Below are 26,333 nucleotides of genomic sequence, written 5' to 3'. Positions count from 1 at the left end.
AATAAATAAGAAAAGAAAAAGTCAAGATTTGTGCCAAAATACCTCTTCACACCCTCAGTTGTGTGGTGGTTGAGAGGCTTTACTGTTCTCCTTCGCCTAGTCCCTAACCACATGGCTCCGATTACCCTGGGACTGGGAATTTTCTGAATGTCTCCACCCATCCTTCTCTATTGCGCCTTTGAGAGAGAGCCCAGAGGTGGATCCAGGGACTGTTGGCGTAGTACAAGTGCTTCTCTGTTTTAGAGACTCTCTCTTCTTTGCGCTCTTGCTTGATGGAAGTATGTGTAGAAGAGGAATGTTTGGCTTTCAGTGCTGTGGGAAAACTCGTATTGTTGGATGAAATAAGTTTTCTTGATTTGTTTTATTATTTTTTTCTGAGACCACCTCACTTCCTGCTGTTACCAGTGAGCTGCAACAGACAATAGAGAAGAGAATAGCTAACTATAAGGCAGCAATATCTAACGCAAAGGAGTCGGGTGAGAGTGCCAGAATACGCCGGTACGAAAGAGGCCTTAAGGTAAGTTGGGTTCCTCAGGTACGCGAATAAGGGGGGTCAAAACCACTTTCCTAAGGTGTAGTTCAGAGTCTTTCCAGATACGTGAATTTGTTTAAAGGGGAGGCAAATTCTAATATGCTGCCTTTAGTTACTTTAAAAACATTTCTTGTTACTTACTACTAATGTGATACAGCAAATACACAGGTGTGTATACACAGAAGTGTAACTTCAGATGCCTTTTGTGCACCAGCCTTGTTTCTGTTGAATGTGGCTAGTGGTAGCTGGAGGCAGGGTATTTGGTAAATGCTGATGTTAAACCCACTGCTCTAGATCTGAATGCGACTTGCGGTGAGCCTTCAGAGTTACCTTTCCTAGCACATGTACCTTCCAGCTCATCACTGAGGCCTTTCTTTAGACACTAACCTTCCACTCAGCTCTGTGAGGCAGAGGAAGGTGATAGCTTTCCCTGAATGTGTTGACTGTGCTTGAAAATGAATAGAATGGGGTTTTTCATTAAGGCAATTAAAAATTGCGGCAAGGAGCGGTTCCTTCAGCTTTGCATTTTTTCAGCCAGGTGGCGTGCTTGCAGTTGGTTGTGCTTGGAGATTAGGGCTGTGCAGAGTGCCTCTGTTTCCTTGTTTGCTTTCATCTGGTCTCCTGCATCACCTCAGACAGCAGCCAACCCTGTCTTGTTGAGCAAAGCTTTGTAGCTCAGCACTGTCAGCAGAGGGAAGAATGTAACCTCTCGCTACCAGGTGTCTTGGGATACAAAGGGAACAACTGAGGCCAAACCCAGGGCAGGAAATGCACAAGAAAGGAGATGTCTGGATGTGTCCACTGCCTGCTAGCTCTGACAGGAATGCACGTGCTCACTTATTTAAAACCCTTCCTTCACCACAAATATTACCTGCCTCAGAAACCACCTGGCCTTTCGGAGAGCAAGAGGAGTAGGCAAACCAGCTTGTTTCATCCAGTAATGAGGCTTAGTGCACTGTTTGCCATTTCCTTTATTTTTCAGGATAGGGAGTCTCCCTGTGCTTAAGCAGTGTAGCTAAGGATAATACACTAGATCTCGCTTCACAGCTCACAGTTCCTTAATTAGCAAAATGACATGCCAGCAAATGGTGTGCAGTTATCTCTTGTACTTAGTTCTTGGAGCTGTGAACTTTAATCTCAGTGTTTAATTCTGTTTCCAGTCAGTCTGTCATCCCACACGTGGAGAACAGAGAGCTGTGTGTGGGTTGCTGTACTGGTCTGAACCCCAATCTTGCATGCAGTCAGTCCAAAGTATCTCTGCCGCTGTTGCTTAATAGGTCAAACAATGTCATGGCTAACCAAAAATAGCAGTGGTTCTGTCACTGATGAGATTTTGTTGTTGTTTTCTTTCTGTGCTTCCATTGCAGTTTCTGTGGAAGATGAAAGAAGTAAAACTTTTGTTTTGGCTTAAAATGCATGGTGGTCTTTTGTCTGAACCTTAAGTAAAAAAAATACTGAGGCAGGTAATACTTGTGGTGGAGGAAGGGTTTTGGATAAACGAGCAACAGTTAACCGGTGTTACAGATGATGAGAGCTTCTTGCCATAGGTCAACGGCTGAAGCTCCATTTTCTTTGTTAATATGTAATGGCTTTTCTTCTTGCATTAAATAGGTGTGCAGACTCCTTCCTTCACTGAGTCCACATAGACAGTGACATTTCAGAGTAGTGTATTGTATTTTGTTGTAAAGACATAAAATACATCTACAGTTGGTATAAATGGCTTCGCTGGTGACTTTCTGTGGCAAAGCTGAGTGGACCACATCAGCTACCCAGCAATTCTAGGTGTTGAGGTACTTAGAAATACACAGTTTGGGTAGCAAGTGCTTTTCATTGTGTTGCTCCGATACTTGGACACCTTTCACTAACGCTGAAGTTGGCCTTGCAGAAAAATAGGGAACTAAGGGGCAGCAATCTGTAGTGGTGTGCGTAATAGATCCCATCACGTGTAAGGAAATTAATTTATGTTTTAATGATTTTATGCTAGTAATATGAAAATGCCTGTTGACTTTGCTGTTCCTTCTCTGCCAGACACTGGAAACCATGCTGACTGCAGTAAAGAAAGGCAAAAAAATCAATGAGGAAGAAATGCCACCTCCTGTTGCAACAGGAAAGAGTTCTTCTCATTTATCTCAAGCCACAGGAGTGGAGGTAGAGAATTTGGAAGATTCAGTCAGTGTCCCACCAGAGAATAAAGCTGACTCTGCTGCAGATGATGAGCAGAAGACCTCTCACGAGACAGCGCAGCACCTGGAATCAGAGTCTCTACAGGGTCATGCTGCTTCTAGTCCTACCGTGGAAACAGGTACCGTGATCTGAGAGGATGAGCAGCTGCAATGCTGTTTTAATGCTACATCTTTCCTGATATTTGTGTTGTGTAACAAAGCACTGCTTGTGTTGGAACTTCCCTGCTGAATGGCTCAGATAAAGCTGTCAGTGGGATGCTGGATTTCCGGGAGTAGAATCACTTCTTGTTGTAGAGCTCTTATGTGCACTGTATCATATCTTTCAGTTTTCCTGTGCCTCAGTTTCTCCTTCAGTGTAGTGACGTGGAATTCCAAGCTTTAAAGAGTTTTGAGATATTGGCTTAAAGACTTTTTTTAAATTGGGAGAAGTGGGATTGTTATGTCTGGTAGACTTCTGGAGGAAAAATTACTTTTGTAAGATGGCTGTGTGGTTCAGAGCAAAAGAGGACAAATGTAGGTTTGAATAGATGGACCTAGCAGGGGACGCACATGTTCTGTGTAAGTCTTGGCATTGTTTCATTCTCGCAGATCTCCAGAACAGCAGCACACGAGCAATACTACTTAAGAGGCAGAAGGAGTATAAATTAGCAGCTCTAAAAGCCAAGCAGCAAGGGGACTTGGAAAAAGCAAAGGAATACATGAGGGCAGGCAAGGTATGAACACAAGAAATCCTGAATGCTAAACTACCCTATGCTGTACCCACGTGCACTGAGTGTCAAATAGCAAGTTTAGACATACTGGAATAAATCTTCTGGGTTTTCTGCCTTAGAAATTTAATGTGGTCTTGGAAGCTTTGGACAGTGGGCAGCCAATAGACCTCCAGAACATGCCTCCATCTCCTCAGGGTAAGGCCTGTCTTACAGAAACCCTTTTAGTAGTCTTTCTTTGCTGTATTGAAATGATTCTGCATTTGGTGGCAAAACTACAAGAAGAATTGAAGATCACTTAGATCTGAGTCTTGCTGCTTATTCAAATTCTAATCAAGACGAACAACAAAAAATGGTGTCATTATTTGTGTTGAAGTTACTATCTGTGAATTACAAGTTCATGTAGGTATTGATGTCTAATATTTATATATTTATATATTAGTCACAGACATTTACATTTTACATTCCTTGTAGGAGAGGTGTTGGTTTGGTTTTTTAAAATAGATACAGTATCACCACCAACAATTAATATTTGGCTTGTGCAACTCAGTGTTTTAAACAATTTATTTCAGTAGATTTTTATTCTAAGAAACTAAATGACAGATTATTTTATTTCAATAAGTCATAAAGTTTATGACTCTGTAAGTTATAAACTGATCACCAAATGGCATTAGAGAGAAACTTCACCCATGATATAATCTTGCCTTTAAAAAGCACAGTCACCAAATGGCATTAGAGAGAAACTTCACCCCGATATAATCTCGCCTTTAAAAAGCACAAGGTTTTTGCAGTGGATATTTTGGTAGTTTTCTGAAATAACCACTGTTACACAACGCCAGAAACTTGGGTGTCTGAATGGATGCTATTACTTGCTTCCCGTTTTCAGCACATCTTTTGTTACTCGGATATTTTAGTCAATTAGCAATCTTTTTTTTTCATCTGCCAAGATACCAAGTTATATTTTGGGTAGAGAATTCTTAGAGTACTTGAACTGGTTTTACCTTTTTTTTTTACCCTCTCCCTCAAGCAGCGCTAACCTAAATTAAATCAGCATTTGAGATTTTCTATTATAAAGCATTTTCTTTGAATAATGGGTACCTTAGACTTATCTAGCCACGCAGATATTGTTTTGAAGCCAAAAAGCCTTTAGGAAGATGTTGTGATCAAATGGATGGTTTTCTGAGTAGCATGAGTTGACTCAGTGTTTGTGCAACATGCTGTGAAACTTTCTGCTTTCCTTGCTTTGCAGATCTTGAAAGCTTAGGAAACGTACAAGATGCATCCAAGCAAAAGATACCAGTGGGAAGTTTCCAGGATCTTATAACACTTGAACCTCAGACCCAAGAAGCTTCAGGTAGGATTCTGGGTTTCTGTAGCAAGCCATAAAAGTAGCTGGGGTGGAAGGCTCTTTAAGGTCTGCCCTGTCCCTCTGAACTGCAGCAGAATTGAGTAACCCTAGCTAACGTTCCTGAATATTGTTTGCTGCTGATCCCATTTGTACTTTTGTTCTGCATCAGTAATGAAAGTAAAAGTTAATAAACTTTCTTTAGAAGAACTATACTCATAATAAGATTTTGCAGTGGTTATTTTTTCTCTGTAGAAGGTAAGGAAGGGGAGGAGGAATGTGACTTATGTGTCTTGCAATCTGAATCATGTGGCATTTCATTGTCTGTCTTATTTCAAGCTTCCCTCCAGCAGCCAAAAACAGTGCTGGAAGCATTGCAGCAAAGGCTTGAGAAGTACAAGTCGGCAGCAGCACAGGCTAAAGCAAGCGGGGATGATCGGAAAGGCAGGATGCATGAGAGGATAGCCAAGGTAAAATGAAAGTGTAGCAAGCTGCTTTCATTCAGCAAAGCCATTTGAAATAGTTCTCTAGCTGAGGACTTTTTCAAGGCTGAAATAGTTCGTGTATTGTCCTTCTGTTTGAAATGAGCTCCAGTAGGGAAGCTGTAAAGCATTCGAAGGACGGAGAAATGGAGACAATACACTGTATTTTGCTATAGTATGTGCATTCTGCAGTATTTATGCTGGTTAAATACAGATGATTGCTAATTTATAGACAACTTCATTGTATGTCTTACTGAATGTCTTTGATTACAGCAATACCAGGATGCCATAAGAGCCCATAAAGCAGGGAGAAAAGTGAATTTTTCTGAGCTACCTGTTCCCCCTGGTAAGTGTGAATATAAAATATTTTAATAACTTTTAGCTAATACAAGTTCTGTATATCTACTGGGCTCTGAAGGAGGTGTGCAGTTACTGCCTCCTCATCCTGCAGAACAGCTCCTCCTTTTTGTCACTCAGTAGGCTGGCCTTGCCATTTGATGGTATTGTCAAACTGCTCATTAATATGCACCTAAGCTTTCACACTGGTGACTATTCCAGACTACTGACTGCCTGTTTGCAGCATCAGAACTTGAAACTGGCCCTGTTCGAAAAGTTAAAACAACTTAGCCTTGGGCAGGGGCTGACAATGTCTCTTGGCTGTCCTCTGTGCCAACCCTCCTAGAGAGAGTAAATTTGGGTTATATTGGTCTCTTAGTTTACTGGAAGGAGATTTTGGAAGCTGAAAGCATCATTCTTCTTATCTTGTGCCTGATGTGTTCTTCTGAAAAGATACACATAGCACTGCAAAATGGTGCCTGGATTTTTTTTAGTAAAAAAAACCAACCCAAACTAACCCTAGAAAAGGGACACCAAACCTTGTAGCCTTTTTGTCACTGTCAAATGTGGCAATGGCAAGCACTGTAGTGTAGTAAAGTGAGCAGTGCCAGCTCTGTCAGGTCGTGTACTGCTTCGAAGCTGTCTCTGAAAAGCAGTTTAGCATCCTTTGTTCTAGAACATGATTTATTTCTTGGTAAACATCAGTTTCTGTAAGAGTGAGGTACTCCATATTTACACCTCTGAAAATATTGATCACTCCTCAGTTTCCTTACATGTTAGCTGCGTGCTCTTCAGCCATCATTTTGCGGCCATATGATTTCCATGGAAGACAACTGTTAGGCAGTCACTGGAACCAGCAGTGAGGTTATCATGGACTGGCAGTGCATTGCATTGCACCTGGATGATGATAAGCACCAACCGTGACCTTCCTAGGGACAGAAATGCTGTTGAGTAACAGATGAAATGTCACACGGGGGCAGCAGCATGGGGTTGTGTTCTGCCTGCCTCTGAACCTCAAACTTGTTCTGTCCCCGTAGCAGCCATCTCTGGGTTTAGAAGCTGTTTAGTCATTATTTCTTGGCACCTCTAATGAGACTGACAACAAAGATACTTGATACATACTAATGAGATAAATCTTATTAACAGACATTTGGTAGTGGTGGCTCTGGGTCTCTGTCGCTCGAAGCTGATGATGAACTGCTAGTGTGGAAGTGAGAGTTTATCTTCCATCCTCAAGCCTTCCTCCCATCCTTAAAAGGAATATAAAATAATGAAAAGACTGGTTCTTCATATACTTCACATTTAACTACTGTGATTCTGCCTTACTTTGCAGCCTCTGCATTGCAGTAGATTTTCAGCAGAGACTTAATGTGATATCCAGGTATCAGCAACGTGGTGTTTATTATTGTGCGAGGTAGCGCTGATTTTTCTGCTGGCCTGTGTACCAGCTAAGGTGAGGCAGCAGTGAGAGAGGAAAAAAAAGAGCCAGCAACTTCTTGTACCATCCACTGACCTTTTGTGCAAAGGAGAGAGAAGAAGTTCTTTGCTGGTTCTGGGGGCATCTCTGTTACCAAAGTCTTGAGGTTGTGAGATTCCCTGGCTGGCTGCCAGTTGCTCAACTTAGAAAACTGTGCTCTGAAATGGCATCATTTTAGCATCATCCCTGTAAGCCTGGATATCTGTGAGAGAGCTGATCTTAAGCCCACCACTCAGACTTTATCTAGCAAGGCTTGGTGGCCTAGTTACGCTGAGTTCTGAAATGTATTAGATAATAGATACTTGGATAGAAATAGCTTAGAAAAGAAGAAATATGGAAGACAGAACATAGGTCTTATGCAACTCTTTACTTCTGTATTCCTTTCCTCCTCAGGATTTCCTCCTCTTCCTGGTGTTGCAGCAATGGATGGTGACAAGACAATAACTGCAGTTCTGGAAAATGCCAGCAGGCTGGCAAACATGGAGGAGAACGATGAAGAAGATGAGGTCAGTATTTCTTAGCAGGATGTGTAAGAGTTAAAATGCTGTCTCTTGTGTACAGAGATGGGGCCATTGGGTTTCCAGTCAAGCGAGGGTACTGAGGTAAAATACATTTCTCAGAAGTCTGGGATCTTGGTAGTAATCTTAGTTTATATTATAATGTAGGAAAGAGAGATGAGATGTTATTACAGTCAGTATCTACAGTGTCTGTGAGTCCAGAGTTTGGCTCTTTCATAACTGTCTTATATGTGAGTTTTATTTTCAAAGCAAACACTTCAGATCCTGGCCACCCCTTTACATTGTTCTAATGTACTTAAATCTGTACTTTCAGCCTGCATCCCAGCAGCTCCTATGTTTCTGCTTTCCTGGAATGTTCAACACTTACTGCTTTTTGTCAGGGAGCACCGTCCTTTAGACTTTGATTTCTTTCTCTCTGTGGATTTGGTTGTTGGCTGCGCTTTATACTGCAGTAGTGCTTAATGGAGAGAATTGCTTTTTTGCATGCAGCTGCTTTTTGTGAAATCGCTGCCTTTTTGAACATTCCTTTTGTCTTCTCTAGTGGAGGTTTCATGCTTGCTTAGGTCAACTACCTACTGGTGTGGCATTGCTCATAAACACCTAGAAATTAAAATTTGCTGTCTAGCATGTTGTGCTCCCCTCAAAAGGGACACCAGAAGGCTGACCTAGTGACAAGCATGGCTTGATGTGCTAGAGATGCTGTCCTTAACTCTGGAATAATTTTATGCATTTAATATGAAATTCTTCTTGTTATGCTAGAGTGAACCTCTGACACAGGCCCCAGTTGCCAAGAAGCCTGCTCAGCTGCCTGGAAAGCTGACTCAAGTTGTTAAGCCAATTCCAGTGCCATCTGCTGTAGCTCAAGAGAGCTCTCCTGAGCATGTGAAACCAGCTACATCACCCTCCACCCTGGACAAGACAGAGTCAATGGATCATCTCCCTCCAGCTGGTAAGGTGAAAGGACCTGTGTTCCCAGTGGTCCATGTGCAAGTCATTTGCACTGGTTTAGTTTAATACCTTGGTAGAGACTTCATTATAGTTTACACATGAGCCTGTGAATGTGTGGCATAGATTTCCTCTGACAGGAGCCTCAATATATATGCCTGCTGGAGGGCAGATCCAGACCAGCCATGGAGCTTTATTTCACAGAGACAGCATGTGTAATTATAAGGGTGATTGGGTTTTTAATTAATTTTGATGTAACAAGTGTATCGATTCATAATGTTTAACTCTGCTCACAGCTGAACTCTACATATTGTCCCATTAAAATGAGCAGCTTGCCAGCGTGAATTATTCATCGATCTGATACAGCTTCCTACATCAAACAGTGGTTTCTGCCTAGTGCTTCATCCAAGGATCTCAAACTGGTGTACAGAAGCAGTTCATCAATCTCTAGTCCTCCTGTCGCTAAGGTCACTGACAGTTGTCTGTACAAGATTAATTGTAGTGATAGTAAGGAAGAGCCACGACCTCCCAGTGTGATTTGGGCACACACCAGCAGTGTTCAGGCTCTTGCTGATTCTGTTGTCGTCCCTGGACTGTAATCCCATCCTCCTCCTCCTATTCTGCCTTGCTTGGTTCCCTCGAGACAAAGCAGAACTGCCTGGTTGGCTGATGCAGACTCTTTTGCAGAGTGCAAAGGCACTTCACAGTGCTGCCGTGGTTGGCTCGTAACTCTTCCCTCCAGAAAATTCCATTAATTGTTTTATAAAGAGCACTAAAATGTAGTAGTTGTCCATTTTGGCTTTGAAAAATTGTGAATTCTCAGGAGATTTGGGGTTTTTTGCCATTTTAACTGACATTAATCTCTTCGAGTGAATTGACTTAGGCTGTGAAGGAATTGATAGTACCTGGTCTCTGGTGTTACAGTGATCTCTCCTGGGTATTTCAAGTATTCTAAAATAAGACCATTAGGTGCAACAGGAGCATGGACAGATTCATACTGACTTGATTTTCACAGCAAGATGTCAGTACTTCACTATAATAAAGATACATTTCACTAGCCAAAGTGCCTTCTGGGATCCAGATGTAACCTCCTTCCCCCCGGAATTACAAAGTGCAGTTTACAGCTGCCCATAGCTGATAAATCAACTGTGAAAACCTGTCTTTTTCTTGTTGGAGCATGCAAGGTGTAAGAAGGTGTGGGAGCGGAGTGGAGCTGTTGCACTTCAGGCCTATACCAGAAAAGGAGGCAAGTTCAGTTGGATTAATGGCTTTCCCCAGTCCATTCTCGAAGGGTTTTCTTTGAAAATACCTGTGCTCTGTGTCTCGGTCTCACAGCCCACACTGTGTGGGTTTTCTCTCTGTGGAATCTGGCCTAGCTACCTTGTCTAATTAGTTTGGTTTTGGCTGATTGGGCAAATTGCTCACAGCAGCGGGACAGCGAGCTCTTTTGTGAAGATGGGAGTAAGTTGATCATCATCTGACAGCACTGAACATGGTGTGAACCATTGGTGTATTTATTTGCTGAGACAGGCATCTCTTGCAAGTGTTGTTCAGCTTGTGGAATCACAAATAGTGTGGTGGTGAATACAATATGAGCATCTTTGGAAATGGCTGCAATCAGCTCATGCTGTACCACTTCCTAAGTGAGGTGTAAGAAGAGGCAGGGTGCACTGACCTGGTACCATGTAGAGGTATCTTTTCTGACTTGTGTGGTTGCCCTTACTGTTTTGGGAAGGAAAGAGGAGGCTCAGGAATTGGTAAGACAGTAAGATGGCAAAGAATTACAAATAAGCAGAGGTGATATGTCTTTAATGTGCCTGCATATTGGTTCATTTGGGTTTTTTTCTGGTAGGTCAGGAGAGAGGAAGGAAATGAACACGGAAGATGCTCATAATATTCACTGTCTTTTAGAAGTTAACATTGCAAGCAGAAAGTTTGGATTCAGCTTCTGCTTTGGACCAGTCAGCTGTATTGGAGTCTGTCTCCTGGCTGCACATAAGGGGCTGGAATTACTGTTGAGACACTTGTGAAGTGCTCTGAGGTTTTCTGATGAAGGATGCCATGATAGAAGGAAGTTTGTTTCTTTTTCTAATACTTGAAATTGCACTGGCCAAGTAACAATTAAGTGTAGTAAGGCATTGTCCTTATTTGATATCTGTACTTTTATTGTCCTTTTTCTGGCTATAAACTGAACATGATAAACCTGCTTCAGGGGCACAGTGGTGCTAGATGAGTGAGAATTTTTATACAATTGTTTTTCAGCTAGGGAACAGCTGGAATTTCTGGAGAACAGAAAGAAGCAATACGTGAAGGCAGCCATCAAAGCAAAGAAGGAGAATAACCTTGAACAGGCTAAGATGTATCTCAGAACAGCTAAGAGCTTTGACCTAAAGATTGAGCAAGCAAAACGTGGCAAGCCTGTTGATATTTCCAAGGTTAGTAGGACTGTTAGTATTCTGCTTTGTTTCATCTCTTCACTGTGCCCAAACCCCCTTTTGAGATAAGGATCAGGTGCATGTGATACAGTGGTGCCCTGGTTTCTGTAGGTATTTGAGTAGATGAGGAAACCAAACTGCCCTATAATAGCTCTCCTGACCTGGATAATCAGGGAACTGGGCCTGTAAGACATTCTGCAGTGTTTTCTGACTTAAGCAGTTGTCAAGCAGTGGTGTAAGTCGTGATTGGATGGAATTGCCTTGAGAAGAAGGCATCTCCCTTCACTGACCTTTCCATACATTCTGACTGCTTTCTGTCTACTTCACTTTTTATTATAAGGGCTCTGAAATGGGGTGTTCTTGTGTTGCAGCTGCCATCACCCCCTACAGATGATGAGGGTGACTTTATCTTCATACACCATGACGATGTCAGACTATCCCAGAAAGCAGATGAAGTATATGCACAGCTTATAAAATTGCTGAAAGACCAGCATGAGGTGACCATTTTATTTCTTTCAGAAATATGTGTGTGTTTGGGAGGTATTTTTTTTGTTTTTTTTTAATATTTCTCCGAGTTTTATTAATATTATAATCCCATCATTATTTCTGGGGAACTATTGTTTTTCTTTAAGATAGTTCTGATTTTCTGTGTCCTGAAGTGGAAGATTTTCAAAGTTGGATTTTCTACTAGTTGAAGTCAGAGGATGTGCTTGGAGCCTTGGGACTATCAAATTATCACTATTAAATATGAGGACTCAAATTCGAAAACAGTACCGAAATGATTAAGATTTGGCCTTGGTTGAACCACGTATCTAGAAATTAAGTGATTAAGAAGTAATAGGGCAGAACAGCTCGAACAAATGCTGTGCTCAACTTTGGGCTTAAAGGTCCGGGGGGGTAGATATTTTGGGGTGACTTGGGAAAACTCTTGGGTTTTCTTAAATTAGGTTGTAATGAGCCTCAAAACTCTTTGCCAGTCGTGAATGTGTGTAAGGATCACTGTATGCATCTGTGTTTGTTTGGTTTTGTTTCTGTTGACAGAGGTGTTTGCAGTACTCCAAGCAATTCATGCATCTGGGAAATGTAGCAGAAACGACTCGGTAAGGCCCGCTTTTAATCACCCCACAATGTGGTCATTGCAGGCTTGGGTGTCCCTGACCCACCCAAAGATGATGGGGTTTCAGGTTGGCAAGCTTCTCATGGTGTGAAAGGGTCATTTACTGAGATGCCTGCATCTCTGAGTTGCTTTCAGACCTCTGGTCTTACTCTGTGGCCTGAATGTGGCAGAGTGCTCCGCTTGATGTTCCTGTGTCTGTGTGTAGCTTTTCTATTGTTTTTTTGCCTTTTCTATAGGTTTGAGAAGCTGGCACAAGGTTGTAAAAAGGACATGGACATCCTCCAGCTTGCACGAGCACAAGGAATGGATCCTCCAAGCCATCACTTTGAGGAAAGAACCTTTAAAATGATAAGGTGTGCAAAACCAGAGGAATTTCTGTCAGGCTGGAAGGAGTTCTCTGGTTTCTAACTCTTGTCTAGGGGGGACTTCAGAAGCTCAGGTGGTGTCTGGGGTTAGGCTCAGCATTCCTGAAAAGACACTGTCAACAACTTAAATACAAATAAGTTGTTCTCTAACTTCTCTTCTGGGTTCTTTTGTTTTCAATATATTGCCAACTTAGTCTTCTGTATTCTCATTCTGCTACTTCAGCCACCCTTCCTTCCTCTGTATTCCTCCCTCAGTTCTGTTGCCTTTGGACTTTGTTCCTGGCATTTTTCAGTGTACATCTGAGATGTTTTTATCTTTCTTTGTGCTCTTTCCTTCCTCTTCTGTATCTGATGAAGATGATCTATGTAGGAGCGTGCTATTGAAGAAGGTCTGACAAATACCAGTGACATCCTGGTCTGGCCGTGGATCATGTGGTGGTTGGCTACTGGAATGAATACACTTATTGATTTTTAATTATTTTACAGGATATTTTCTGAGCTCAACAGCACAGAAATGCATCTTCTTATTGTCAGGGGGATAAACCTACCGGCTCCACCAGGTATGTACTCGAGAGGGCACGTGGACTTTTTCCTCTGAAAAGGATAGTAGTGGGAAATGATGTTCTCCTACTTTGAAGACTACTTCAGGGGTCAAGGCCTTTGTAGCCAGCATTCATTAAAACAAAATAACCAGGTTTTTTAGAACACAAAAAAACCTTCAAATGGTACTTAAAAAATCCCAACGAAACAAAAAGCCCAGAATAATAAAGAGAATCTGGGTTCTGTCTGGACAAAGGGGAGAACTTTAAATTGTCCCATAACTGGGTCACAGTTTAAGTTTTATTTATCTCCTGTTATGAGTGCTTGCCTTAACTCTGCACCACCTTAGTGTGTGTTGACCCTTCAGGAGACAGGAGTTGCTCCTGCCAACATTACTGATTTTGTAGTCCCTTGCTTGTGAAGGACTTGTCAACCATCTGTGCTAGATTGTCTCAGGACTAATGACAATATTAGAAGCAAGCAGATGCTTTCCTTTGGGTGCTTTCAGTTGATTTTGGTTTGATGGATGGATTTTTCAGCTGTCAAGTGACAGGTCACGAGTTCTACTGAAAATCAGTTAGGTGCTCTTGAAAATCCTGCTCAGCATTACAGATGCAACGGAAATATCTGTACCAGCGGTTTAGATTGGCTGATTTTTGTCTCATTCAGGTGTATCACCAAGAGATTTGGATGCATTTGTGAAGTTTGAATTTCAGTACCCAAGTGCGGTGAGTGTGTCCTGGCTCTTCTGTTCCTCAGTCTGTGACCCCTGCTGCTGCATTTGCTTGTGAGGGCTTCCAGGGGGAAGCATATGTTTTCTTCTAGAAAAGGAAAACACTTGTAGGGATACCACCTGAGTGCCTGTCTGGAGAAAGGACTTAGGCCATACACGTTTCTTGACCTTACTGATTAATACTTACGTGTATGTGTATATGTACGTGTATGTATATAAAATATACATATTTTATACATATATGTATATAAAATATATACATATTGCTGCTTTCGTTGAAACTGCCCAGTGTCATCCCGTTCCCCTCGCCTCTAAAAGCAGTCTCTGGTCTGAAAAATACTGAGACCAGTGAGCTAGAAGGGCTTCTAAGGAGGGCTGGCTGGTCTTGCTGTCAGTAGAAGTGCTGGGGCTTCTGCTGCTTTATCTGTAGGGCAAAAGCAATCTTTGCCCTTACGGGACTAATACTCAGCTCTGTGATAGTGCAGAGCCTAGATCTTTAAATCCTAATAAATTTTGGAGCAATTCCACTAAAATAAATTCAGCTACCTGTGGGAAATTGGTGATGATCAGATCAGATTTCTGTCGGTTTGAGTTACATGAGGCCTTAATGGAGGTGTGTCCCCCCCATTAGGGCGGCTGCAAACAGAATTGGTCTGAACGAATAATTTTCTGGGGAGTAAGAATCAGCATGGTTGCTTTTAATCTATTTTATTTTGTTTTAAAAAGCCAGGACTGTAGTGCTTAGCCAACAGTCAAAGATACCACCTTTTTCCTTCATAGCTGAAATCAGCTTTGCAAAGTAGCTGCAGTAATTAGGTCACGTTGTCCTTGTTCAGTCCCCAGAGATTTAGTTTGTACTCCGCTTTAGGTTAGAAGTTAATTCATTTTGGTGGCAGATTGATTGTCAGGCAAAATAATAGTAGGGCAATTCCCTGAATGATTTGTGATGATTTCCTTGTGTAGCTTATTATTCCAACTAATGCAGAGGGAACAGAGTTACTGTGTCGTGGGACGTGCGCAGTTTATCACTTAGTTTAACAGCCCCAGTCAGTAGCTTCACGATGATTGGATTGAATTGAGTGTGACCATGTAGCTTATCTGTGGCTCTTGTGTTCAATGTAATGTTTTGGCTTACTTTTTATCTAGTATTACACTTTTTACCACAACGAAATCCAAATATTTTAGTCTTGAATGTACCATGGCTGCTCTTACCGTTCAGATAACTCCCTAAACCTCATATGTCTCTTGTATAGGTATAAAAAAGACCTGGTAATAAAAATGGCTACTGCTGTGTATTTTGAAACAGTATCTGATGGTTTTATGTAATGTGTGTCTCTTTTAATAGGAGCAACCTCAAAAGAGTAAAACACCTGTAATTAACAATACCAATTCTCCAGGTTAGTACATTTTCTGGGACAGAAGGAACAACATTACACTTTAGGAATCACTGGAGACTACAGACTGGTCCCATACTGTGAATCAGGCCAGAGGGGCTCCCACCACTTTTTCCTCTTCCTTATGAAAAGGCTTGTTGGAAGTGAAGTTCAGCTGTGTTGGCAGTTTCCTCACCCTCATCCCAGTATTGGTGGTAGTTTCTGTGTTACAAGTCAGTGAAATCATCAAGGTACCAGTTATGTTCCAGCTATTGCTTTCAGTCCTGCTGGGAGATGGGCCAGATAAATAAATTTTCAAATTACTAATTTTAATATCTACATGGATCAGGTCTTTTTCAGTCAGATTTTGTCCTGTGAGATTGCCAGTTCTGTTGTGATTTTTGCTAATCAGCTAATGTTTCAAAACCTGGCAAAGTATCATTGCAGAAACAGATTATTATTTTTTTAAGACAGTGTCTTGAAACCAACTAAAATACTTTCTTTGTACCTTCTGAAAAATACCCCTTCGGACCTAGCTGTTGAATACCAGTATTAGACTCATCATGTATTTCAGAATGAAGCATCTAGTATCAAAACAGCTTTGAATTCAGTATTCAAATTGCTAGTTGTGAATTTATCTCAAAAGATAGATAGATAGATAGATAGATAGATATATATATATATCTTTTGAGTTTATATTTATTTTCTGTTAAGAGTAGAAGTCCTGAGGCTCTGATGCTGAGAGCTGTGCTCCACATCTTCCAATAGCTTGATCTGCACTTGCTGAGCAGCCTCTTAGCTTTAATGTTTCGGGTTCGCTGGCTGACAAGCAGAGATGAGCGTTCCTGGGAGCACAGATAAGTTTTTGAACTCCAGTTGTAAGATGCTGGGAGACTTTCTGATAAAAAAGCTATGCTGTGTGTTCTCATCACAGTCGTTAAAGAAACTGGTGTTAACACCGTATTAGTTACATTATCAGAGCACCCCTTCCCAGTCATTCCAACCTTCCTGTGCTTTTTCCTTACTACCTTGTACCTTTTTCTTAGTCACAGACACCTTGTTTAATTGCCGAAAGACTTAGATTCTCCAGTAGCTTGCTGTCACCTCCTCGTGATGACGGGTTTTCGGCAGTTTGGTTTCTGACCCTGTAAAGTGGGGACGATGGAGATGAATGGTTGCTCAGGGTCACTGACTGAAATAACCTGAGAAAGAGCTTCATTCGGATGTGAATTTTCTTTCATAAATGAGCCAAACTGAGATAAACAGAAGTCCAAGTATGTCCATGTTATAGTGCACTGCGCATGGTTTGACTTTCACAGCTTTCTCTCATTTTTCTTGACTGTAGAGTATAACCAGCTGTTCAAGTTGAACATCAACCGAAATCACAGAGGTTTCCGACGAGCGATTCGGTCCAAAGGAATTAAATTTGAAATATTTCATAAAGGGTAAGTCAGCAGTTTGCTCCCCTCTCGTTCCTTCTCCAGTAACAGTTGAAAAGTGTTGCTCATGAAATTTATGAAGCACAGTCGTTAAGGTAGCAATAAAGTGTGGTCTGGTTCTCATGGCTGAGGAATCCTTTCAGGCTGTTCCTGAGCTCTCTGTCTTCCCCTGTGGGAGTGAAAAAAAGGCAGTTCAGTGAAGTGGGTTCATAACTGGCAGATGAGTTGAGGATTAGTGCGTTAAAAGGAACTGATGGGACTGAGGAGGTAATGATTCAGCTTCAAATTGTTCTGATTCTTACCCGGTCTGGTTTTAGTCATCAGGATGAGAAGATTTAAGTGTTATATGGGGTAACTTTGTAGGATAATGAAGGACAAGTGGAAGCAAAACATGAACAGCAGTAAAGCAGTAGACAGATGATGGCAGAACTCGTGCTATGTTTTTGTACTTCTCTTCATTCTGAGAATCTTACAATATTTACTGAACACTGCTAGCAAGCTGTTAGACTGTCTTGAGAGAGGCAGACTCTCCTCATCTCAGAGATCAAGGTGATGAGATGGATGTTAACAATTGGTACTGTTCAGGGAAATCATCCTACGTCTAGGCTCATTGCTCATCTATTCAGAATCAGAGGGGCCTGTATTCACAACTCCCTGAGTTGGCTGTGGTCCACGACTTGGATGAGATGTTGGATAACCTGGTTTTGTCTTGGTGGCTCTTGGTGCTGGGCTTTGTTGTTATTACTGGGACACGCGGAAATGTTCCCTAGGTTCTCCAAGATGATTTTCAAACTGTAGATATATTTAATCTGTGTGCTAACTTCCCATTGTTTTTACTGCACATCTGCCATTTACATCTCCACTGAACCAAGAGCTCATTTTCTTCTTTCTTTATCAATCCTGACTGCTCTGTTGTTCAGGCTTTCACCATTACAGATCCTGCTGCTTTTGCATAGAACTGTTAAGTGTTTACATTTGTCTGAAGTATTTTTCCCCATCTTTTGCTTACTGTTGCAGGTATAGAGCATATCCGGTTCTCTTACAGCTGGAACTGTGCTTGCTTTTAAGGTCTGAGCTCAAGCTTAGGTTCACCCATTAGGAAACACTCTCCAGCGATTCATGAGCTGTGTGCCAGCTCCAGATTTGCCTTTGAAGCCTTGTTGAAGATGAGTGAAAAAAATCTGTGCAGGTTGTCTCTTTTCTGGTTCATAAAATCATAGAATGCTGGTTCTTAGATGTATTGTTTTTGTAGTTTCTAGGACAGAAATGTAACAAGTTAAATATTTGTGTGTTTCTGGATTGGGAGGAAGGAAGCAGTCCCCATGGCAAATAGCAACAGGGCAGGAGAAGAAGAAGAAATGTCCACTGATTGCCTTCCCCCAGCCTCATCTCAGGAGAAGGGCGAGGACTGAGTGATCCAGGCTCTTTTCTAAACCCTTTCTGCTCCCTGTCTTTCTTCAAGGCTATAAATGAATCATACTTTCAGAAATGCTTGTAGGTGTTGTAGTTTTGGGGTCTCTGATGGCTCTTTGACCGTCTCCCAAGAATTATTTTCTCTCAGTGAGCAAAGGTGACTTGTTTCAGGTCACATATATTACACTGCAGTTTAAAAACCTCTTTCAAATAAACCCCCAACAATGTATTTTTCCAAAGGAAAAGTCTCTCCTTAAACCTTTCCTAAAAGCTTCTGAAGATGAAAGGAGATTTCCCCAGAGCTGTTTCTGAAGCCATGGCCTAGAGCAAGTTCACATTCTTCACTGCAACCCACTAGAACTGAGCCAGTCTTTATTGTTTCTTGAGTTATAAAATGGAAAAATGCTCTTAAAAAATTCAGCTAGAAGAATTGCTGATTCTCCTTTTAAGTTACTGGACAAAGTGTCCAACATACTGCAGTACAATTATGTAATTCTTCATTTTAAGGTGCTGGTGAAGTAAAGGAAGTATTCTAGCATTAACCTGGTAACTTCTGAGCTTTTCTAAGTGATTTTGTGGGTCTGCTGTAGTCTCATCGATGGAGAACGCAGTCGTATCTTTGGAAAGCTTTCTGTCAACAGAGCTCATAGGCATCGTGTTTGGAGGCAGTGCTGTCAAACCTTGAGGTACTTGTGACATTTAGTACAATTTGTGTTGAGGTGGACACACTGACAAATAGGAGGCAGTCTGAACAACTGAGCGGAGCCTTTCAAGTGCTTCAGCAACAGATTTTGGAACAGATGTGCTTCCTGACAGTGACTCGCTGTGCGTCCCAGTGCATTCAAAGTGGTGGTCTGGCACCCCCCTTTATCCCACCCCGAAGTGTCTGAGCTCGCTGCAGCCTGGGCTGGCAGTACCAGACCATCTCCTCATCTACAGAGACCTGGGTGCTACGTGAGCCAAGATTTGGGTGCTATAGGAGCCACAGCATTCCTGACGCCGCTTCTGGACACGGCATGAAGTGAGGTTAAAGTCTGGATGGCAGGTTCCTTACACTGCAGCTGCTTTGAGCTATGTGGAGAATGTATGAGTGAGGCAGGCACTGAGGCGGCGGATGGGACTTTTCCAGTCAGATTTTGGACAGTGGGGCTCACAGATGTTCTCTTGGAAATTGCAGGCACTGATGGCAGCGTCAGGTCTGTGTGTTAATGCACCTGTAATGTTACTGTTGCCACCGAGGACAGGACCATGAGGCTCCATACGAGAGTCTTCAGAGCTTTTATTGCATGTATCAGGTCCTCCTTGATGATATCTTACTGTAATGTTACTGTTGCCACCGAGGACAGGATCATGAGGCTTCATACGAGAGTCTTCAGAGCTTCTATTGCATGTATCAGGTCCTCCTTGATGACATCTTGATATCTCTTAACGTTAATAGGAAGAAGGGTCGATGTCTTGGGGTTGGTTTCTTTTAATTTGTTTCTTGGTTTGTTTGCTTTTTTTTTTTCCTAAATAGAATGGCATAAAAAAGGAAGCATCTGAGTTCTTGGCAGATCTCCTGTCTAAAGCATGACAGGCATGGCTGGTTGGCTTTCCTACCTTCAGAATCTCTAAATTTTAGTTGATTATCAGATTTGGAGACTTGATTCAGGGAAATGCTTGGATGCAGGCACAGAAATCCAGCGCTCTGGGCTGGACGCTGTTTGTGGCATTAGTGTGTTTTCGTCGTCGTGGTTGCCTTTTGGAGGAGCTTGTCTGGATAAGGACTGCACTGCCTGTCTCTGTTAAGGTAAAGAGGATTGGGGATTGGACTAGATGATCTTTTGAGGTCCCTTCCAATCCCTAATGTTCTGTGATGTCTTGCTGATGAAAGTGTTAAAAGGAGGTGACTGTAGCAGAGGAAAGTCGTCTGTTTTCCTTGCAGGATAAAAATGCTCTGTGTTTAATTTCAGCAGAAATTCTGAAAAGATTGATCTTGAGTGTTGAAACTGAAGGTGAATCAGAACAACAGCTGAAACGAAGTGTGCAACTCGTTGAAGTTGCATTTTTTTCATTTATCAGAATGAAACAGAATGGACCTTTTTCCAAAGAAGCAGTTGGCCAAAGCCAGCACCTGCCTGTGAAGTGGTTGATGAGAGATGCAGCTTCCCTGGGAGGTCTTCCAGCCTGTTCCGTTGCACAGTGCGTTGCAGAGGGTGGCTGCTCTGGCAGCTCGGCCGTGCTTCCCTGTCGCCCTGTGCAGGGATAACAGCTGCTGCCATTGCAAGAGCCAGTTGAGTTGATTGTTTTCTTCACTACTGCCCTCATCTTAAATTTGGTTGAGAGAGAATAATTAGAAAATGAGTACTTCCACATCTTGTCCCTGCAGTTCAGTTCACTGAGGGTTTGCCCCCTGCAGCCTGGTTTGCGGAGTTCTTTTGAGTGACCCTCCTGGATGTGGTGATGGTGCAAACAGTGATGACCTCTTAGCTTGCTTTCTCTTTAATGTTACCCTTACCCATTCAATTAAGGAAGATTTCTTTGAAACAGGTCCTTTTTCAGAAGTGACAAGCACGTGGGGACAGCACACTTGAAACTGGACAAGCTGGAATCAGAATGTGAAGTTAGAGGGATCATCGAGGTACGTTTTCTGAGTGAGGCGTGTTCTAGGAAGTAGTGTTTGAACACAAAGGGAAAATGAAGATTCGCATTGCGTGGGTGTGTTTGTGGTTACAGTTTTGTATTGGATCAATTGGAGAAACAATGGGCTGTTCTTTGTTGTGTAAACTCTCGAAGCTTGTCTTAGCCCTGACAGTTCTGCTGCTGGAAACTTCTTGGGGACTCTCTTCTGCAAACTTTCTGTATCAAGATAGTTTCTTTGTCAGGACCAGAAATTCAGGTGGTTCCCAAAATCATTTGTGTTGGTAGTTCAGTGGGTTAAGTGCAGACTACCAGAGTGGATGGTGAGCTGCTGTGAGATCCAGCAGGACAGCACTAGGGGTGACCTTACAGAAAGACACCACTGCCCTCAGCGTCCTCTGCGCTGCCCATGAGGCCCGTTTGCACCGCAAGGGCTCAGTGCATGGCAGGCAGAGGTAGCACAGCCATTTAAGTTGCCTGGTACCAGTTGTGCTGGGGCACCTGCTCTGCTGAGGTATGAGTCCAGGGAAGCCCATGGCTGTGGGGCACCTCCCAGCACTGCAGTCACCTGCAGGTGACCTCTGCTGTCGTCTTGTCAGGGTGCAGTGGTTGCCCGAGGTGCTCTGGGTTGATACGATCGTTCGTGTGTGCCCTAACTGCTCTTCTTTGTGTGGTTCTTTCAGATTTTTGATGGCAGAAAGCCCACTGGAGGGAAACTGGAGGTAATAGCGAGACTCAGGGAGCCCCTCAGTGGTCAAGATCTTCAAACAGTTACAGAAAATTGGCTGGTCCTTGAACATTAGTGTGATCTCAGGTATGAATCTGTATCTAAAGTTGGTCTGCCCAGAACTTGACAGGGCTGCAGATAAACCCTGCTTGAATAATGTCTTTTGTTGACATTGACCCAATTACACGGCCCTGGCTTTGATACCATTCGTCTTTATATTGGCAGTGGCGAGTTGACACCATTTCAGAAATGAGGTTAAAGAATCTCTGATTAGTTTGTATCTCAAAAATGCTATTTCACAATCTCTTGAAATACAGGGAGAGCTTTATTTAGAATAATATTTAAAAAACAAGACTGAGTCCTTCCCACAAGGGAGGATGCTTTCTGTCCACCCTTTTTGTTGGCAAAAAACCCTTCAGAGATAGCAAAGACCCTTCTTCCCCCACCAGAAGCTACAGAAGGGCATTTGTTTGTCCCTTGAAATTCTGCATGGCTTTGTCTGAGAGGGAAACTATTGGGCATAGGCTTTCTTCTGGATACTCAAGACTTCTGGGCAGTTGAACATGGGCTATCTGAGGAAACGTTGCTGGTGCCCCCTGTGCTTGTATCAAGTACAGAAGAGGAGCTGTGTGCTTCCAGAGTGGCTGTGTATCAGAAGGATAAAAAAAGAGGGAAGCTGCTGCTTCTTGCCAGCCTTTATGAAAATGGCTTGGTTTTGGAGCTTGTCTTCCTTTCTCATGCTTTTTAGGTAGCACAAATTCACCCTTCTTTAAAAGAATAAATTTTATGTATAAAAATGGCAGTTAAGCCTCACAGCTTCACTGCAGCATCCCCTGTCTGCCCCACCACTGCTTCCAATTGGTGTTAAGGTCCCACGGATCAGGAGGCCTTGTTTCAATACCCGAGTCTGAATTTGTCACCCCAGAGGGGCTGTTGGTGACTTGTTCCTCACGCTGGAGGAGGTGTCAGCTGCCCAGGAGCTCCATGGGTTGGCTGTGAGCGACACGTTTGGTGGCCATGGCTGAAGGAACAGCCTGGCCTTGTGCCGTGCCTGGACACCCCAGCAGCTTCAGTCACTGGAGCTTAATAATTTTGTTCCACTGACTTTTCTGGTTGACCATCCAGAAAATTCATGTCAGCATTTTACATATGATGTGACCTTGGATTGTGAACATCTGGTAAGTACTGCAGCAAGTCATTGTACTGTTTCTTGGCTTTTTTTTCCCCAGATCCATGGGAATGTTGGATGAACACATAGAAAGATGCTGCTAGCCGCAAGCACCAAAGACGTTAAACTGCACTACTGAACCTAATGTCTATTTTGATAACAGCCATAGTGCTCATTAACAACTCTAAGGCAAACGTAAGGCTCTGGAATTGGCTGCTGCAGGGGATTGTTACTTTGTGTCTACACAAAATAGAGTTGCCTTAATGCGGACTACTAAGGTAGCGCCAGGACGAATGTTACATGAACTATGCATAGCAGCGTGTGAAGTTTAGCCCCTTAAACATTCCCTGAGGCAGCGCAGAAACTTTTCAGTCAAGCTCCAGGTAAGACCTCTACCAGAACTCGTTTGTTCAGGCGTACGAGCAGCCAGTGTGGCACAGTGAGCAGGCGGCGGCTGCTGCTGCTTTGGGGGGCCGGGGTCTTCGGCGCCGGCTGCCGCTGCTGCTGCTGCTGCTCGCTCTCATCGAGGCCGGTTTGGGGTTTTTTGTGTTTCCTGAAATAGCGGGGCGAGAACTCGGGCGGCAGCAGCAGCACGTCCCTGCTCTACGGGTGCCATTGCAGCACAGAGTTGAAGGGGATGCTGCCTTTCCGAAGGAAGGAAAGCAAAACCTGAGAGCAGCGTGTGGTTACAGAGCTGCATTTTTGTTCTGGCTGCCAGTTCTCTGCTGTGCTTGCTGCACTGGTTGGTCAGTGCAGCCCAGGTACTGTGCCTTCATCCTTTTTCTCAATTATTTTTTTTTTCCTTTCAAAAACAGGATTAAAAAAAAGCACGCTAGGCTCTGCTGCTGCCCAAATGTTCCCTCTGTTTTTACAAAAATAGGCTTTTACAGCTCTCCCAGGTGATGGGGCAAACAGCCACTCTTTGTCACGTAGAAAACTGGATGGTGACTATTTTCAGGAATGCTTTTATCAGCAGCATACAAAAATGGTACCAAATACGTTTGTGTTTTAAATCTCCGTGAGCTAACGGACGACCGATCTCACAGGAGAGGAGGTCCCTGCAGAGGGAGTGGGAGCTCCTGCTCCAGCTGCTTGGGGAAGGTTTGCAGACAAAAGAGTCCAGAGAAGGAAGGCAGCGCTGCCTCTGCCTCCCTGAGCAGATGAAGACAATACAGTGTTTAGTTTTTAATTTCAATAAATTTAATATACAAAACTACATGTTGAAAATAAAAATATAATATGCAGTTTTTTGCAGTGTTAACTAACTGAATTTTAAAAGTACAATTTTTTTTTTTCTAAAACAAGTACTCAATTCTTAACAACATGGTAATTAAGGTCATTTCAAAGGCTATGGTTGAAGCAAACAAGTCAGTCACCGGTTGATAGTGTTTTGCACAAACATGATCCAAACCTAAAAGACTTTTGGGGCAAAGGAAGAGAGGGTAAAGATTTTTCACCTCTTTTACTGCATCATTAAGCATAACAATGCAACTAAGGGAACTGGAAAGCCGCTGCTGTGGCAAAGCTGGAGTGCGGGTTCTAGAGGGAAGATCTTTACTTGGTGTGTGGATCGCTCTCCCAGTGACTGGATCTCGCCCGCACCACGCAGCGCTGAGCTGTGTCCCAGAGCGTGCAAAACTGTGTGGAGGGGATGGGGCAGCACCCTTCGTCCTGCTCTGCTGCACAAGTCCACAGGCAGGCGGCTGAGTGTGCACTGGGGTAAGGTTTGTCCATGGAAGGTGAAGCCACATGAAGCCAGCCACCAGGGACCGCTTTGGCGTGCCGCAGGCGCTACCTGTCGCGGGCCAGCCCTTGTTGCTGGAGCTGGCCTCCAGCTCTGCCCTGCCCTCTGCAAGTGCTGGCTGGTGCCAGCTGTAATTTGCAATACTGGATTTGTCAGACTTTGCTTTCTTTAAAAAGCAGTAGCCATTTATTCACAAGTGCACTCGACATACGCTGTGCTGTCTTTACATAAAATACATTGCTGTGTGTGCAGTTATCTTTTCCTTTAGCCCAGCTAATGCTGTGTTTATTTAAAAAATACAGCGTTGATCTCACAGTAGCCTTGCGCTTCCCTTTATATTTTGAAGGATGCCTGTTACTCACATAGAGCAAAACCAATCCCTGCTGCATCCACCAGAGCTGACGGGGAGTAGGGATGATGCAAAGCCTGAGGTACTGTGTTCACATACATTAGCCCCTCTCTTCCCAAATCAACTTTCTGTATAGACAGGAGGGGAAGCCTTCACCCCCCTTCCTGGGAGGGCCTCAAACAGCTGCTTTGCGTGGCTGTGGCTAAAGGAACCAAACCCCTTCTGCTTTCAGCTCTTGCTCCTGGTTAGCAGCTTTCCATGGAGCCACACTTCCTCTGATCCTCACTGCCAGCTTCACAACGTCGTGGCAGATGGGAGCAGCCACTTTCCTTACTTAACGCCCTCTCAGGTGAGACCAAGAGCACTGGGCCAAGTGCAAGTGTTCAGAGCTGACCAGAAAGCCTTTTTTTCAGCAGAACATGCAAAAACAGCCGCTCTATACTTTTATCACAGGTAAGCTTTAACATGGTGCTGCTGACATGAAGTGCAAGCTGTCTCGCAGTACGTGACGCTAGTGCTACACTACAGCATACAGCGAGGAGGAGACTCGAAGCTGCCCTGGGTGTTACTTTTCTTTATAAAGCAGGACCTACTGGGGAAGAGGAATGAGATATAACTGCACTTTGGGGCTAACACAGCCTCTGCTTCATACAGCTTTGTAAACAAAGTACAGAGTAGCAGAGGTGTTCTAGGAGATCACAGAAATCTGCTGAGGTGATGTTTTCATAGTAGATAGAGGGGAAAAAAGTAAACTAGCCTATGACACACAGAACTGCAGTTTACACAGTACCACTTCCAGAGATGCCTGCCCTGCTGCTCATCTGGACGCGTACACAAACGTGGTTATGGCTGGGTGATCTTTCCGGATCCCTCAAGGGCTACTCCGAGTGTGTGTCAACCAATGACCTGGTCAGAGTGATGTAAACGTTACTTTTTAATGTCTACAGAATAACCACACATGGCATGATGATGAGGTCAGAATGGAGGTCTTGATTGTTGTTTCTCACGTGTCCATCTATAAACAGTACAAGATTGAAGTTTCACTTTTTATTTACGCCTCAGTGATCTTCGCACCCGTTTGAGCATTTAGAGTACATGACTGTAAGTCTTTAAACATGAGCATTTCTCTAACAGTAACAGAAGTGTATTAGCTGCAAGGATAGCATAGCCATGTTGTTGTATAGAAGCTGCCCTGATCCTCTGGTTGTTGACAATGCATAGAAGATTTAGAATTATGGAACAACTGTCCCTCCCTCCTCCCCCCCCTTCCCCCATAGTGTTAACAAAAGCTTAATTTTCCAGTTTTAAAGTGCAAATGATTCAGATACAACTGCTGCTGGAACAGGTCTGAACAGAAAATGAAGTCCTCTTATGAGATGTTTTCCAGAATATAAAAGATGAGCTCCATTATGACTGGCCCCTCACTCAACTGACATGCCCCTCCATGAATCACTGGAACTAAGGCACTGTCCAGGTCATTCATGTATTGAGAGGGCAGTGGCTGTCCATTACTCCCAGCTTGATAACCAACCTAAAAAATACAAAGTAAGAGCGTGGTTTACAGAGAGCAGGACACCAGGCTGTGGTTCAGGGGGCAGTAAAAGGGCAGTGCGGTGCAGGGGGATGAGCTGTGGGAGGTGCTGCGGCCTCTGCCCAGGGAAGCTGGGCACTTGAACAGGATGTAGCAGGCACTGAAGCAGCTTTGCTACTTGGTTGTGTTCTCTATGTTCCCCGTGGCTGCCTAGACAAAAGTACCCTCTATTTTTCTACTGCTTTGTTAAAGCAG

The 26,333-nt window shown here is 43.3% G+C and overlaps 2 protein-coding genes across 3 annotated transcripts in view; one reads left to right on the top strand and one right to left on the bottom strand.

Moving 5' to 3' along the window:
- CC2D1B (coiled-coil and C2 domain containing 1B) overlaps positions 1 to 21,362 on the top strand; it is a 28,560-nt gene extending 7,198 nt beyond the window's left edge. The window contains exons 5-23 of the mRNA XM_010181054.1: positions 380 to 517; positions 2,561 to 2,834; positions 3,304 to 3,428; positions 3,545 to 3,620; positions 4,672 to 4,776; positions 5,107 to 5,237; positions 5,523 to 5,595; positions 7,456 to 7,568; positions 8,340 to 8,529; positions 10,788 to 10,960; positions 11,332 to 11,457; positions 12,002 to 12,060; positions 12,314 to 12,430; positions 12,929 to 13,002; positions 13,652 to 13,710; positions 15,061 to 15,112; positions 16,434 to 16,533; positions 20,470 to 20,560; positions 21,243 to 21,362. Coding sequence (XP_010179356.1) covers positions 380 to 517; positions 2,561 to 2,834; positions 3,304 to 3,428; positions 3,545 to 3,620; positions 4,672 to 4,776; positions 5,107 to 5,237; positions 5,523 to 5,595; positions 7,456 to 7,568; positions 8,340 to 8,529; positions 10,788 to 10,960; positions 11,332 to 11,457; positions 12,002 to 12,060; positions 12,314 to 12,430; positions 12,929 to 13,002; positions 13,652 to 13,710; positions 15,061 to 15,112; positions 16,434 to 16,533; positions 20,470 to 20,560; positions 21,243 to 21,362 — 2,196 coding nt within the window. The remainder of the gene's footprint in view (positions 1 to 379; positions 518 to 2,560; positions 2,835 to 3,303; positions 3,429 to 3,544; positions 3,621 to 4,671; positions 4,777 to 5,106; positions 5,238 to 5,522; positions 5,596 to 7,455; positions 7,569 to 8,339; positions 8,530 to 10,787; positions 10,961 to 11,331; positions 11,458 to 12,001; positions 12,061 to 12,313; positions 12,431 to 12,928; positions 13,003 to 13,651; positions 13,711 to 15,060; positions 15,113 to 16,433; positions 16,534 to 20,469; positions 20,561 to 21,242) is intronic.
- A 4,239-nt stretch (positions 21,363 to 25,601) lies between these two features.
- The window catches only part of ZFYVE9 (zinc finger, FYVE domain containing 9), a 36,149-nt gene continuing 35,417 nt past the window's right edge, over positions 25,602 to 26,333 (bottom strand). For both annotated transcript variants that reach the window (XM_010181052.1, XM_010181053.1), the window contains one exon: positions 25,602 to 26,078. In XM_010181052.1, coding sequence (XP_010179354.1) covers positions 25,917 to 26,078 — 162 coding nt within the window. In that variant the 3' untranslated portion in view covers positions 25,602 to 25,916. The remainder of the gene's footprint in view (positions 26,079 to 26,333) is intronic.

This window comes from Mesitornis unicolor, unplaced genomic scaffold (assembly GCF_000695765.1).
Source record: "Mesitornis unicolor isolate BGI_N332 unplaced genomic scaffold, ASM69576v1 scaffold28993, whole genome shotgun sequence".
In the NCBI taxonomy this organism is placed as follows: Eukaryota; Metazoa; Chordata; class Aves; order Mesitornithiformes; family Mesitornithidae; genus Mesitornis; species Mesitornis unicolor.
Note: the sequence above shows the minus strand (reverse complement) of the source record. Positions and strands in the feature narration are given on the sequence as shown.